General features: G+C 36.7%; 2 protein-coding genes across 9 annotated transcripts in view; one reads left to right on the forward strand and one right to left on the reverse strand.

Moving 5' to 3' along the window:
• The window catches only part of blnk (B cell linker), a 42,982-nt gene that overhangs the window by 19,536 nt on the left and 7,481 nt on the right, over positions 1-15,965 (reverse strand). For 3 of the 7 annotated variants that reach the window (XM_015346702.2, XM_015346703.2, XM_015346701.2), the window contains exon 3: positions 13,238-13,284. In XM_015346702.2, coding sequence (XP_015202188.1) covers positions 13,238-13,284 — 47 coding nt within the window. Of the gene's footprint in view, positions 1-1,766; positions 2,083-8,503; positions 8,797-13,237; positions 13,285-15,965 lie in introns of those variants that run through there. The other 4 variants (XM_015346707.2, XM_015346705.2, XM_015346706.2 and 1 more) reach the window with 2 other exon arrangements.
• Positions 10,255-15,965, forward strand: part of dntt (deoxynucleotidyltransferase, terminal) — an 88,429-nt gene continuing 82,718 nt past the window's right edge. Inside the window, exon 1 of one of the 2 annotated variants that reach the window (XM_015346708.2) lies at positions 10,255-10,413. The gene's annotated coding sequence lies outside the window, so the exon portion shown is untranslated. Of the gene's footprint in view, positions 10,414-10,561; positions 10,749-15,965 lie in introns of those variants that run through there. The other variant, XM_069188970.1, reaches the window with a different exon arrangement.

The following is a 15,965-nucleotide window of genomic DNA, read 5'->3' on the forward strand; positions in this document are numbered from 1 at the left end:
GTTAAAATAATACTCATTATACTCAGTGCTGAAATTAATTTTAATAAACCGGGCCAATTATACCATGTACTGCAATTTCAATTATTTACTTAAAAGTGTATAATGTAAGATAACACTACATTTCTACAATCTACAGTTACTGGATATATCTACACTTGATACAGTGTATCCCTATAGTACAGAGCTAGATTTTCAGAAATACAGTACGATATAAAAGTTAAAGTAATGCCTTGAGCGTCTAAGGAAGATTCAGAGAAATCCCCCTTATCCTCACCACGCTTTAAAACAGTGGGTTTGAGTCCCACGTGAGACACTGCTGTTGCGCCCCTGGGAAGGGTACTTTTAACAGATTTTTTCCAGTAAGAATACACAGCTGTCTCGATAGATGAGCGAAAATGTAAATCGCTTTGAATAGAAACGTCAGCATACTAGATCACTAGTTAGTGCTTTCTTATTATTGTTAGAGGAAGTAAAATTAACACTAGCCGTTTCATAAAAATTAAGTAGCGAATCTATCATAAAGGAACAGCCAAAAAAGCAACATCTGTACACAATGTTAAAAACCACAGTATGACAAATTATATTATATTATATTATAATTATATGACATCCAAGTACGTATTAAAATAAATGACATGGACTGTCCGAAAAGTATAGATAAGAAGATACACAGATTTTTGTGCACACAAAGAAATTTCAATAACGAGTCAGTCGCATTTATTTTCAACAACAACAACAAAAAAACAATAATCAGGTACGGTTGCCAGGTTTTATTTAACATCCAATAATACAAGCAAAGGAAAAACAGTTTTCAAAAGAGAAAATGAAGAAAAAGGACTAGGAAACGTATGCTGTCAGAGACACCTACAAATCTAAACACATAAAGTTAAGATTTTTACATAAATCAGTTGTGCTTTATTCGTCGCTATTTTTCCATTTACTTGATGGAGCTTAAGTAGTATTGCATTTTTATTTTATAAACATTTAAAAGAGGGAGTAGCATAGGCCAATTTTGGTTTGTGGACGTGATATCTACCTATTACTTATAACGAATTATAAACACATATCTTTCAATATAACATATTGCAAAATATGACATAACATCAGACTTCTTAAATCTAACATTCGCACTGAACTACTTGAAAGTATTTTTTGAAAGTCTACCCAAAACAATTTTGTAACAAATAAATGTGTCAGTTTATTTTCCAGTCCAATTCCTGGTCTATGTAACGTCGACAGTTCGTATGTTCCCGTGTCACTAGGTCAGCCACACGCAGATTAAACCTGATATGAGCAAGATTGTTTATAATCAGAAGCGTTCCAGCTGATGATAATTACTTACGAATAAATTCAATTTGTTGTGTCGGTCTGAAAATGTAAGCATGCGTAAGTCGTACGGAGAAGGCAGACGTTTTTAATTATTCAAATCGCTATATATAATTAAGATGCAGGATTATTTGAGAATATTTTCTTTGTAATTTAAATAATTATGTGATTCAATGTAATGAACACCGTGTAAAGCTATTTTAAAATGATTTGTGAAACGTTTCTCTTTACCTGCCACGCACTAGCTATCATAAAACAAATTGCGGACATTTATACAGGAAACATCTGTTGCTTTAAGAACCGCAACGGATTCTTCACATCAGTACAATATCAAAATATACAGATAATGATGAGATGTTAAAAACGCGAGAAGAATAACATACGTTCTAATATTTTAAGATTTATTAAACAAATTATGCGAAAAGTAAACGCGTCCTCACCTTAACTTCTCTCCAGCAGGAGCAGTGATTTTGGTTAATCTTTCCATCTTGTGTACCCAGAGTCAGTCTACATTCCTGATGATAAACTCTTCTCCTCATGAGTTTCTTTGGGCGATCATGCCTGTAGGTGGCTAAGAACCGTGGCCGCTGATGAGACTGTTCCACGTGTGGGTCGTGAACTCCTTGAACTTCAGACGTCAGGTGTTTAGCACTAGAGTTAAGCGATCAACTGTTTATTGGACAAAAACCGTAAACGTTTCTGTGGGCACCGCGCTTGCCAGTTAAATTAAGTCAAAATCTTAGAAGTCTGACAGGGCGATATTTGCGCAACCTCAGATTCCTTGTGACGGTTATGGCATAAAAGCTCGAACTTTCGTTTCCTATTTTTATACGGGATTTTCAAAGAAACCTTCTAAGGATTTTTGTTTTCCTTATGTACTGTACCGTTGGATATTTTTTTACACGGCAGAATACCATTGTAATTAGGTCAAACGAAAGCACGCCACATGCGCAGTTGCTTTTGGGGTTTAGAAGAAGTAAAACTTTTTTCAACGTGTAAAGAGGTCAGTGTAATTTGGGATTTAAATGAATATCTTTTTTATTTTTGTTACTGTTAACAGCTGGACTGAAGTACCCAACGTCTGGGTAATGGAAAGCAGAGCTTTATTTCAAATGGCATCAAAAGTTACTGCAGCTTGGATTCTGAAGAGCAATCGTCCTACAGCTTTAATCAGTAATAATTAAGAAAATTACTGGTCCAATAAATAAATACAAGCTGAAGTAAAAACAAAAAGGCAATATAGTACTTAGTATGGTACTCAAGAACAAGATGTCTGATTCCCGTGCTTGCGCATCGAAAAGCATTTCTCTAAAACTGAAATTATACCGCAAGAAAACAACATGCATGTTTCAGCTGCCAGTGCAGACAGTAAGGTACAGTAATATACTACAGCTAATATACTAGTAGCCAAGACTGCAGTAATGCTCTTGATGATGTTTTTATATATTTTATTTATATATTATATTAAAAATCTAGTTTTCCTGCTCTGCAGGAATCCAAGAGAAAGAAGCTATCACTGTTTTACTTCCAATTCAAACGCCTTTTAAATTTCTATCTTAAATGCCAATTTTATTCCGATGATAGACACATCCATGGTCTAGACTACAGTGATTCATCTCTCAAAGTAACCCATTTGTCCTCATGTTGGCATACACTTGGTAAAGCTGAACCAGACTAGCTCTTAACATACTGTATACACCTGCTTGGGTGAAGAAATAGGAAATAAACCCAATTGCTATTTAAAACCATCTGCATATACGGAAAAAAAGGACAGTTCTCCTTTTTACTTTCCAAAAGCAGAAAGTACTAAAGAGCAGCAGTTTATCCCCTAATCAGATTCACTAAACCAACATCTACAATGAAATATTGTGGTATAATTCCTTTTGCAGAGGTGGTACAGTGATATTCAGAAAATTTTCTTTCCTAAACTAGTGATGAGACAATCCTGTCATTTTCTGGCTCTGATTCTGCAATATACAGATCCACATGTCTAGCTCCATAGCCTGTGAACAGTTTGTAGGGGAGAAAGCCACTCAGACCAATCTGTACATTGTTGAGGCTAATAAGGAGACTTGGTCTTTCCTTTGGGGACAGAACCCCAAGGGGACAGATAGGTGCAGTATAGCCAATGAACCCCGGCACGGATGTCTTGGTTTTGTACAGTATGTCAGGGTGGGAGAAATGTGGTACAACCATTACAAATATTGGGGGAACATACAAACGTCACAAAGGGAAGAGACTCTGACTGGAATCCAAATCTTGCCTTCATTAATAGGAATAATTGTGTATGCCACACAACACACACCAAGAGGACACTCGAAGGAGCTTCCACATCACTACAAGTCTTGTAAACTTCTCAGCATATAATCTGCTGTCCATTCAGTCATTGTTATTTTAGAAGGAGAACCTTTTGATTTGCGCACATGCGGTGTCTTCTTGGTCATTCAAAAATAAGCTTTCATTTCAAGAAGGAAAACTATTCCTCAGCCCGATAAACATGTCTGAAATAAGTCTGAATCTCACCAGTTTCCCGCTATAATAACTAATTGATTCAATATCTGTGAATCTCTAGCTATGATAATTGAGCTGGTATAGTGGATAGGCCTCATAACTGACAGGGCATGGGTTCACATCCCTACTGCACGAACTGGTGACACGATTGTGTCAAGAGTATTTAAAAAAACGGGAATATCAAAAAGAATGGAAGGCCTCGCTTTTAAAACCATTGGGTGTGAACATTTTATGCTCCATCAGTAAGGGGAAAAAAAGTAAAAACAATCTATAATCTCAAGACAAAAATGTCTGTACCATTAGGTAATTCATTGTCTATATGAAAGTCCATGTTGAAAGATCTTAAACCTGCACATAGTGGTGAGACGTGGAAGGTGTGTGTCTCTGGGTATCAGACACTCCCCAGCAGACAGCTGGTGTGAATGAGAAGAGTAATTGTGGGTTTGGTGTTTACAGCAGTTTAATGCCATGCTTGATCATGTTAAAAGTCCATAGTCTTTATGTGCATCTAGTCTGTGCATGTTATTGGGTCACATAGTGTGAACAACACTAACATATTTTAGAAGTATATAGATGGCAGCTTGAACTGAAATGTCACACTTCCACAAAGCCAATAAAAGTGAAAGCTGAAATTGTAAAAATGCACAAATAAGACATACTGTATATAAGCTGTATGCTGAGATTCCCTAAAATACAATAAATATTGTGTGTTCCAAACCTCATTCGTTGAATTAGTAATGGTATATATGATGTATATAAAAGTATATGCATATATTTAAAAACACATACTGTCTGATGGGTGGCATGGAGGCACAGCAGTTAGCATTGCTGTCTCACAGGATTGTGGCCCCAGATTCAATTCCAGACCTGGAATTCTATCTGTGTGGAGTTTAAATGTTAGCTCTTGTTCATGTAGGATTCCTGCTCTGGTGTGCTCTGGATTCCTCCCACAGGGCAAAACAATACTGGTAGATTAACTGGCTTCTGGGAAAAATGGCCATGGTGTGAGTGTGTCTGTCTACCCTCTGAAGGACTGGCTTCCCTTCCAGGGTCTATCCTGCCGTTGCTTGCTGGGATGGGCTCCGGCTGCCTTGTAACCCTGGATTGGAAGAAGTGGTTACAAAACAGATGAATATTGCCTGATTCTGCAGAGATGAAATGAAAATAGTTTTGATTGTCTGATGTGTTTATATTATGATGCTTCATTAACCTTTTGGTAGCAAATAGCAACAAAGGAAATCATTTGTGGGTGGCGAACGGGTGATGTGTTAAATTACAGTCCACATTGAAATTGAAATAAAATCACTTCAGAGTAGTTGACTGCCAGCGCTGGCTATTCAACACAAAACCCGAAACAATCACAGTATGCGTCTTCCTGAAATAACATGAAGGAAAAAAAACATCTTTTAGCATTTCTTATATATCCAACTTCTAAAATGAAACGCAAACACGGTTCACGATTTGCAGGTACTTTGCCATTGTTGTATTTTGTTGAACCCATCTGACTAGGGATCACCCATTATTTCTTAATCTTGGTTCACCGCGATGACTCCTGTACTGCACTAGGAGAATGAAACTGGCTGTCATTTCCATCCAAGCTACCCTCCTACCAAGCCGTTGGTTTAGTGCACATCACCGACATCTCCGGAACCAGTAACGTCCAAAGATCCAAGGAGCTGCACCTCCCATTGCCTCCTACTGGAAAATTGGGAGACTGCTGGCTGGCTAATCCCTAGCAGTGCTCTGCTGGTAGTGCGGCTAGATCCGTGACCTAGAACCCAAGTCACTACCTCTGGATCATAGAGCTCAGTTTACTTCTTCAGCAAATTCTCTCGACAGATCAAAGAACTCGGGAATCCCTTTAAGGGAGAATTTTTTCATCAAATATCGTGTGACAAAATATCCCTGCTGGGAATTCTGCCACAGTCGTTGGCAGTAGGTGCCATCCGTTGTTAGACATTGAGTCTCCATCATGTCTCAGAGCATAATCACACACAGCCCCCTACTCTCTTCATGAGATACCTCCTTAACATTTCAATCTTGTTAATGCTAGAGGACTGGTGAGAACAGTCTTGTTCTTGTTTCTGGTATAATGAAAACTTAGCTTTGTCTGTATCAAGGTTAATATGAGTTTATGAGTTTATAATGTTCACAAATGACAGAGGGCCACCTAGTTTATTTTTTAGAACCTGACTGATAAGAGGATCTCATCCACCTGATTCTTGACAGAAGCCAATGTGATGGCTGGATAGATAAACTTGGCTTTTTTGCAGTTCAGCAAGATGGCAGTGTTTGATGATATATGTTTGTTCATGAACAATACAGCTCCACAGTTGCATATTACAACTTTTGTGTCTTTCTGTGCACACCAAATAGGGCCAATAGTATTAGCTTCAGATGTTAAAAGTTTTAATTTGCTATTGCTGGCATCATGGAATACTTTCTAGGCGTAACAAATGGTAATCTATTTGACTACATAAAAGAGTGGAAAAAAATATTTTTGAAGGTGTCACTCCATGGTGAGAGCAACGTTTTCATTTTCTAACTCCCTGCAGGCCATAAGAGAGTAGTAGGAGATGGAACTTTTCAGTTGAGTGGGAGGTGTTTCATATTCTTATGGAAATGAAGATCATTTCAGATCTGGCTTGTAGAACACAGGCTTATGTTTGCTTGTGCATGAACGTGTGTGTCTGTGGTCCTTTGAGTGTATTTTTCTTTGTGTTTTTCTACTTGTGAAAGGCATGTCATTTTTGTGTAATCCCTTTATTCATCCTCTGAAACACCTGACATGACTCTTGGTTGTGATAGGCACTGTGATTAAAAGCTGGTGGTCAGACTACTGTGTAGCAAAGGTTAAAAGTGAAAGACTGCCCACTATGTGAAAAAATATTAATGTAATTGAACGCCATTCAAATCTATGCATACAGTGCAAATATACAGTAAGTAAAAGTTAATATACAGTAAGTTATGTTTTGACACTGTTCTTGTCAAATGGGTGTAATTCTAATTTAGCATACATTATGTCATTTTTAGTTTAACAGATACAAAAATACAAACATGTTTGATATTAAGTTATGAAACATGGTATGAAATAGAATCCATAAATTTCAGACATAAATACAGATATAGATATTCTATTTTTAATTTTGAAGGTTACAGCAGATGCAGCTGACTGCTTCACTGAGTTCAGTAACTATTTTGTTCTAACTGCGACAACCAGGTGCAGAAAAAAACAGTTCAGAAAGCAAAATTCAAATGGAAAGAGAAAGCCACATCCTTTAGGGACATTAGCTCATAAGTTGCAACATAATGAGTGGACAGTGCCAGTAAACATAACTCTCCGAGGTTTCTCTTAATCATCGCTGTACTAAAAATGACCCACATTTTCCTATTTATTTATATTTCTTAAATTTGAGAGTTAGACTTACATTACATTTGAACTGATTTAGCTGTATATATAATGTAATATAGCACATTAATTCAAATGCTCGTGCTTATTTTTAACATCTTAATTGACCCAAGTGTTTCATCTTATTTGGTAAACACTGTGAGTGACTGCTGAAGACACCACAACTTTATTGTGCATTATAATTGTGCATTATATACTTTAATGTGTATTTTAGCATGGGCTATAAGATAACCCTTATGGATGCTGTATAAGAAACCATTGTATATTAAGGTATGGAACATTGATGAAGATGTATTGCAAATCCATTCAAAATCTATATTATCTATAAACTATAATCTGATTTTTTAAAGTTAAGTTGGATCGTTTTTTTTAGATTTTCTTATTCCTTTTTGTAGACCCTGACAAAACAATGACAAAAACAAATGAATTCAAAGAGGAAGTGCAAGTTGAATGAAAATACTGAACTTCTGCTTCATGAACGATTTAGGACTTTGATAGTGCCATATGAATTACAGGAGAGTAATGTAAAAGTATTACTGCAGATTGCTGTATTCTGATACTCCCGTAGCTTTAATTGTTAACCTCAAGCAAACCTTATGCACTTATGTATATGAAGAAAATCAATCCCTATGTATATTTTTAAGTGTGTGTATGTTTAATGTCTTAATCCCTTGTGATATATTTTAAAGTATCGTACTTTACCTCCACAAATATACGATTGACTGTTTTTTTCTTTAATGTTTCCATCTCCTTATTTAGTATGTTACTGGTGCTTTCGCATGTGGACCGTGCTTCTAACTGATAACAGTATTTGTAGGTAGTAGGTAAAATGGCAAAATCTAGTCAATAAACTATAAATAAAACAAGACAGGTTTTATTAAAATGTTTGTCTTAATTTTTTAACAGATGCTTTCATAATGTTGTTTGGAAATGACAATCTAGATCAATAAACTGCATATTTAAAATAGTCTTCAAAATCACTGCTACTCTATCTCCAATCTCTTAGAATGGTCTAGTACTTTGCTCAGAATAAAATCTAAGACTAAAATACTTTATTTTCCTTTAAAAGCAAATAATCTACATTTATCAGAGGCACAAAATAAAATGTTTTTATACAATATTAGTTTTCATGTGACAAATATAAATACAATTATATAATATTTTTTTCAGAACACTGAACATAGAACTATTATTGTTTTTTATGCAGCACGTATGATAGAAAAATCACCAAAGATCATTCTGTACCCTTTTACATACCTCATTTTGTCCATTTCCCGAAAATTAATAACCGTTGTTGACGTCTATTTCAATGGATGTTTCTCCGGGACAACAATGCCCATATGCCCAAGAACAAAATTTCAGGTGGGTTGTTAATTGAAAGAGGAAGCTGACAAGTCATTTCATATTTTGTGGACTAGATCTTTAAAAAAAATGTAACCAACACCTTTCCGGAAAAGAAAACAACTGGATAAAACAAATGACAGAAAAAGCAAGTAGCGAGTTGTGAAGAAGACCTATGACTCAGCGAAGGTCTGTACTGGAATTATGTGTTCTACTTATTGTTGCTACTGGTTAAATAATGTACCTTCAACTTCCTTATTCCACAGGTTAAATATTAAACACCAGGAAACCGAGATTGAAATATTGCTCTCTGTGGGATTTTTATCAATCTCAATAAACCGAGACACATTTACGTGGAGAGTACTACTTTAAAGAAGAAGAAGAAGGAGCAAAAATTACATTTAGTGGCCTTTCTCGTCCATGGGGAATTTAAGGCTAGTTCCAATAACTGTTTTGTAACATGCTACGGGCCAGTGACCTAGCCTTATTTTAACCAGAGGATAAAGTCTGTTTACATTTGCCAAGGATTGGCACACTTCCTGTACCGTTTTGCAGCGTAATCTTCGCCACACTGAACTGTTTTTTCACTCCACACTACTTCCATATTCATGTGGACCATTGAAGTCCACTGGAACATTTATTTCAGATGTCAGTTTTTACTGCAATGCCATATACAGTTACTGTTATATAACATACTGCATAGCCCCCCCCAGTTACGCAATGAAACTGTCAGTAAACAAATTACCGCGGTAAAGCCAGCTCGAAGTTCGATATTCGTTTCGGAACATCAATGGCGTTTTCACGAAACCTCCTACGAGTTATGAAAACACCTGCAATGTGCATAAGGTGATTTGTGAATGTTTTCAAAGCCTTCAAACTGTCGCTTTTTGATTGACAATTACGCACCAACTGGAACATAAATCTACATAAATTCACAATGCGAGAAATACTGCTCAATAGGTGTTCATGCGAACCACCTGCATATGACCATAGGAAGCAGAAGAGCACAGAGATAAACTCTAAGTAGTCTCCAATTATCCAGCCTGTAAGGAATGGGATTAAAGTTTGTTTTATTTCTAAAACCCTATTTTTAAATGTCCAGTTTTCATTCAGGTAAGGGTCAGCTTCATATGCAATGCTGCTGACAGTAGGAAACAATCTTGCTTTGATTTGTGAATCTTTTCTTTATTGTTTCATGATTTTTTTTGTATATGGCACTATTTGACAGGCAATACACTGGGATGGGGGATGCTCTTCATGAGTCAATAGCTTTTGCACAACCACACTCACGATGCTGTAACCAAGGGTTTTACACACTAGGCAGGCCCTCTGACCTTTCACAGCATTGCTTTGATTTGTGAAGTTTTAAAATGCAATATTCCATTCATTTCATTTGTAAATGTATATATTTTTATTAATAATGCAAATTGTATCACAGATAACCTTTAAACATAGAGCGTCATGGGGAAAGTGTATGTATATAGAGTGGTGTGCAGTACTGATGATGTGACTGTGTGACCATTGGGCATGAGGGAGAGAAAAACAAAAAAAAAAACTCCAAAGGAGAAAAATCAATATCTGGGCTTCCAAGGTCTGAAGGTTGATCTCCCCTTCAGGTCTTGGCTGTGTATGACAAGCAGTTGTTAGAAACAGTTCAAATGCACAGCCATGCATGGTGAGGCAGCGTGAATTCTATTTCAGATTTTATGTGAGAGCAGATGTGTCCTATCCACTGGTTTGAGCAGTCCTTGTCATGGGGGATGGAGCTTGATGCAAACTAAAGGCACCGTGATGACATAAGAGAGGCAGGAAGGGGGTTAAAAATGGTAAGACACAGCAAATATGACTGTAATGTGGTAATATGCCTCCACACTTGATAACCCTTGGTTTTGGCGGCTGTTCGCCAGCAGTAGAGGTTTTGGTTAGTCAGGATAAGAAAGACTTAAGAAATCTGTCTTCAGCTTCGATAAAGAAGTGTCACTCCTTCTCTGTCCTGTCCCTAGTTTCCGCTCTGCTGTCCTTCCCTTGGGCTATATATTTCCGGGTCTTGCACTCTGTCCTCGCTCAGCATCTTTTTCTGCTCTCCTGCTCCCCACGGTTAGTCCCTTTGGACGTCCATGACAAGAAGCTGATGCAGATTGGACATCCTTAACAAGGTTCGGTAAGTCATTCCACAGTTTAAGGGCTGTGTGACTGAAATCTATACCACTTGCACTTTTCTTTTGATTTGACGGTTTTTGAGATAGACAGGATCTTGCGACCGGAACAGTCTTATTGATGCTTACGGAAGCAAAGGATCACTGAGGAGGCTAAGCTATCTTTGTATGTACAGTAGGTAAAAATGTGGTATCATATGGGAAGCCATTGCAGTGAAGACAGGACTTGAATTATGTGATTGTGTTTCTGTGTTCTAGTCAGAACATTAGAACAGCTAGATTTTTTAGCTTTCTAAATATGTAGTGGACATTCTTAATTAGCTACTGTATGTTTCTAAGATGGGGAAAAGAAACTCTAGCTTTCAATGAAAATTAACATTAAGGTCAGGGTGAAACATTTCACCAAATAACAATATTTTCACTGTTACTGTGATGTCAACAGTGTGATCAGCCACATTAAAAAGGGACTGTGACATGTTATGACAAACATTTTTTGGCCCAATGATAAGGACTTCGGCTTTGTTTATCCAGCAATAGTTAATAAGTGGATTCCAGTAATTTCTGGGTTTCCTGTGTTTCATTTCAGTTTAACATTGGTTCTGAGAGTTAAAACTTATCCAAGACACACTGCTTTTTGGAATATTGAAACTGGTACTTACAGTAGGTTTCTTTCTGAGGGGAGTTGCAGTAGCTTGAGAAAAGATATACTTTTCTTTCCTGTCTTCTTGATTTTCAAACATACAGTAGCTATTATGCTATGCTGTGCAGCATGGGGTGGCTGTTTACTCATCAATAGTGCTTGGATTTTAAAACCATAAGAGGGGTTACAAACAACAGGAGGCCATTCACTCAATCTAGTTTATGTTGTAGTTAAAAATAAATTAATATGAGGACCTAATCCTGCTGTTTTCTTAAAGAAGCCTAAATATAATTATTAAAAACACAGTTGTACAGTTGTTGAAGATGACCCACAGGCCCAAACCCTTTGGCTAAAGAACTGCCCCTTGCTCTCTGTTTCAAACCTAGTTCACTCAGACGTTTAAACTAAGCGTAAAGTAGATACTCTCACATTTTTGGGAACACATCTATAGCAAACAAATTATGGCTATGGACAGTTTTTTACAGCAAGAAATTATGTTCTGTCTGTACGAATTAAACACATTTTGGAGTACTTTCACAATGCTTTTTTGTTTTGATCAATCCAAACATTCGTGACTCCAACATGCTAAATGACATGGTCTTTAACATCATCCCTGAAGACATGGTCTTCCACCTTTGTTTAAATATTGCTGGATAGAACACTGAATTTTGATTGAATGCATACACATCTTATCGTCAACTCTGATGCATCTCACTTCCATCTTTGTGATGGTTATGCACGCTATAATAAGGAATACAACAATTCAAAAAAGATGCGGATTATCGATAAACACTTGGATTGCTGTTTGATTCCTTTCCCCTAGTTTACAGAACCAATACTGCCTGCAGATAAACTTACAGGCCTTCCACTGAACTATATCATCCTTTGTTTCTTTCAAGTCTATCTTTACATTTCCTGCTTGCAAAAGCTACCACAGTGATAGTGTGCATACCATACCCTCACCAGACCAGGGTTTGCAAAATGTACATATCCAGGTATCTGAAAAAAATATCCAGATATCCGAAAGAAAAGATTCACAAATCAAAGCAAGGCTGTGATCGGTCAGAGGGCCTACCTAGTGTGTAAGACACATGGTTACAGCATCGTGAGTGTTGTGGTGAAAAAGCTATTGACTTGTGAAGAGCACTCCCCATCCCAGTGTATTGCCTGTCTAATGGTGCCATATTCAAAAATCCTCAAAAAATAAAGTGAAAGCTGTGAAAAGTCAGTCTTCTGTGTAAAACATTTGGTTTGAATATCATGGGTGCTGTTTTTAAAAAGCTGTTGAGTACAGAAGAGGATGTTTCCAACTGTCAGCAGTATTGCATACGTAGTTGACCCTTGCCTGAATGAAAACTGGACATTAAAAAAGGATTTCAGAAATAAAACAAACTTTAATCCCAGTCCTTACAGGCTGGATAATTGGAGACTACTTTGAGTTTGTCTCTGTGCTCTTCTGCTTCCTATGGTTATATGCAGGTGGTTCGCATGAGCAGTATTACTTGCATTGTGAACTTATGTATACTTATGTTCCAGTTGGTGCGTAATTGCGCATCAATCAAAACGCTAAGGTTTATAAGGCCTTGTCTTTCTCACACCTGAAGAAGGCTCCACGGACGAAACGTTGTGTTTTCTTTCTTCTTTTTTTCAGCGTGGAATAAACCTATTACTTGTTCCTTCACTTACTGTAAGCCTATCTACAAACTGAAACTTCAAACTGCATAACACAGCTGTAAAACACTTACTGCATAACTGAATAAAACAATAATAACACAGGACATAACCTTAAAACAGTGTTCCAACTGATTATTTTGCAGTTTTGATTTTAATGGCATTTAAAAAGAATATACTCACGGCTGGAGTATGAAATTAAATTTGTTGAGGTCACTGTCTGATAGGTTCTATAAAAGAAGAAAAAAGGACACATTCACAAACGACTGTTAGATCACAGACTCCAGAGTGATTCTTAAGATGTTATCAAGGTGGAGGGACCGCGAGTTATAGGGCGAGTCCCTCTTCTAAGTTTCCTAATTACTGATTTTTTTTGCGTTGTGATCCCATTTTCTATTATTAAGTACGACATAATAAAATGAAACATTTTGCAGACAGCTAATAGGCCCAGAGTAATTGAAGCCAGGTTGAAAAGCGGTGATGTCTTAAACAAAACATAAAACACAGAACATTATTCAGATTATCCAAAGGTCTTAAATAAAGCACCTTCTTTTATTTTATATAAAAAATACAATAGATTCAGCTTATGTGTTATCATTTTGGTGGCCTGGTGGCGTGATTAGTGTTGCTACAACCTCACAGTTGCATGCTCTGTTCTGGATTGGAGCTCCTTCTGTGTGCAAGTTGCATTTTGTTCGTATCGTTCTCAATCTTCAATTCAGGCTTTACGATCAATCGCGTCGCTTTATGTAACTAGCTTCATGCTACTTGTGTGCGTAAATCGGAATTCCTTCTTCCGCCCATTGAACTTTCAGTGAATGGCATCTAATAATAGCTGTTTTAATGCCACATACACCGTCATTATAAAGATGAATTTATATAACAAAACCTCCAAGATGAAACAAACTGTATAAAACGTTTTGGAATGGCTAATGTTAGGGGAAAACGCGTTTTCTACCCGACCTGAGCGAGTAGCTCTTCTAAAATCATTTATTGTTTTTCAAAAGCTCCACCTTCTGTTCGTTGCCATGAATTACACATATTAAGCAATCTGTTTTAGGACCACTTAGCAAAACATAAACTTTCTCCAGCACTTTAATGTCTAATTTACTAGTCGCATTAGGCATTTCTCGAATCTAATATAACTCAGCATTTCTTCCTAGAAAAAAAAACTGATTTATGTGATCGTTCTTGCATATTTTAGCAAAGGGGCTGATTTTAATATATCTTATTATCACTCGTAATCTGATATAAATCGATCTCGAGAAAGTGAAATACTCCAAAAATAAATACGTTATTTCCCTGCAATATTAATGTATGATTTACCAATCGCGCCAGAGTCGAATTGCCTCTGCTCCTTTGTAACCTGTTTTACGTTCTTAAATGTCTTAAGTTAAAATCCACCATTTCTGTGTTGACACTGTCCAGCATTGGCTTCGAGTGTAAGACCACAAACAAGCCACCACGTGGAGCTCTAACCCACGAATCTTAAAATCAATTTTTAATTTTTCACTTTGCTCCTTTATCGACCGAGTTTTTTTTAACCCAAAAGGCACTGAAATAGCCTCTCATTAAGTTACCAGCATTAGTGACAATTATTGTTGCCTTTTCCAAATAGCATTGAAGTAAAACATTTCAAGTTCTGACAATTATTTTGTATAAGAAGCGGGGAATTGTGCATTATTTGTAGACATTCTTTGGATCCAAAGGGTTATTTAACCGTCAGTTCGTAAAATTAATAACAACCTAAATATTGTAAGCAGTCAGCAGTTTATTTATGAGCTAATAATAGAATCTGTTGAGCTTTACACACTTCGAAAAATAGCTTAAATCTAATTGTGTGCGTGCGTGTTTGTGCGTGATGCCGAAAGCAAAAAGAAAAGAAATGATTTTGCATTTCAGCATTTTCAGTGTGAGAAATCACACAGTATGAATAATTGTCTCTAAATAATGTTTAACAAAATCATTAATAATTCCCACTTAGTAGTTGTCTTAGTACCCAACTACCTTTTTTGAAGTCATGATTTTTCTATGGTATTGTTTGTTATCTGCTGAATTCCTTTAAACATTTCGTTTAATGTTTATATTGTCACACAAAGGAGAAGCCCCCCTCATTGACTTGAGCACTCCATAATCTCCCATCTGACCTTGAAATATTTCTGTGGTGGGTATTTTACAGATGAGGAATTAATCGATTATTTACTGCAGGAGAAAGACATTTTGAAGCCCAACCCACTGTTAAACAAGCTGCTTTCAGTGACATGTCATTCCTATCCAAGACTTTCCTCCTCAACAGGTATAAGATGACTGGTTTTAATGCAGAGGATGCAACTACAAGTTGAGCTTTACAGTGTTCTGTCAGTGTTTCTTTCTGCTAGTAAATCACTATGCTCTCTGGTTCTACCAAAAAAAATCACCTGAACACAGCTCGAGCAAAACGATCTTGCTGTTATGTTCCCATTACCGGACGTACATTCTGCAAGACATTAGGCAGACTTAAAAAACAAATTCTTTTAAGTCTATGCTGACACCTTTTTTTGAAGGTGTATTTAATCAATGTTGATTTTTTGGTTCCTCTGCATGTTTTATTGCTGTACAGTGCTCCAAGATGCACTACCGTGGAGAGAGTTGTATAAAATTTAAATAGATTTGACTTGTGCTGTGGGGATTCTGTATTTTAAATTTTTTAACCATTCCATTATAAAGTGAGTAGTAAACATTTCATTTTCATTGCCTTTGTATTTCGGTTTCATTTTCCTTGTCTTGTGAAACTTTCTTGCAGTGTTTTCACAGTGTTCTGTGTAGACCAGAACTCACTATTACTTCCTTAGAATATCTTCCCAAAACGTGTTCTTTCAATAAAATTTATTATAATCCACTACGGAATAGCTGTGCTTGAAACACAGAGTCA

This window comes from Lepisosteus oculatus, chromosome 4, assembly GCF_040954835.1.
Source record: "Lepisosteus oculatus isolate fLepOcu1 chromosome 4, fLepOcu1.hap2, whole genome shotgun sequence".
NCBI lineage: Eukaryota > Metazoa > Chordata > Actinopteri > Semionotiformes > Lepisosteidae > Lepisosteus > Lepisosteus oculatus.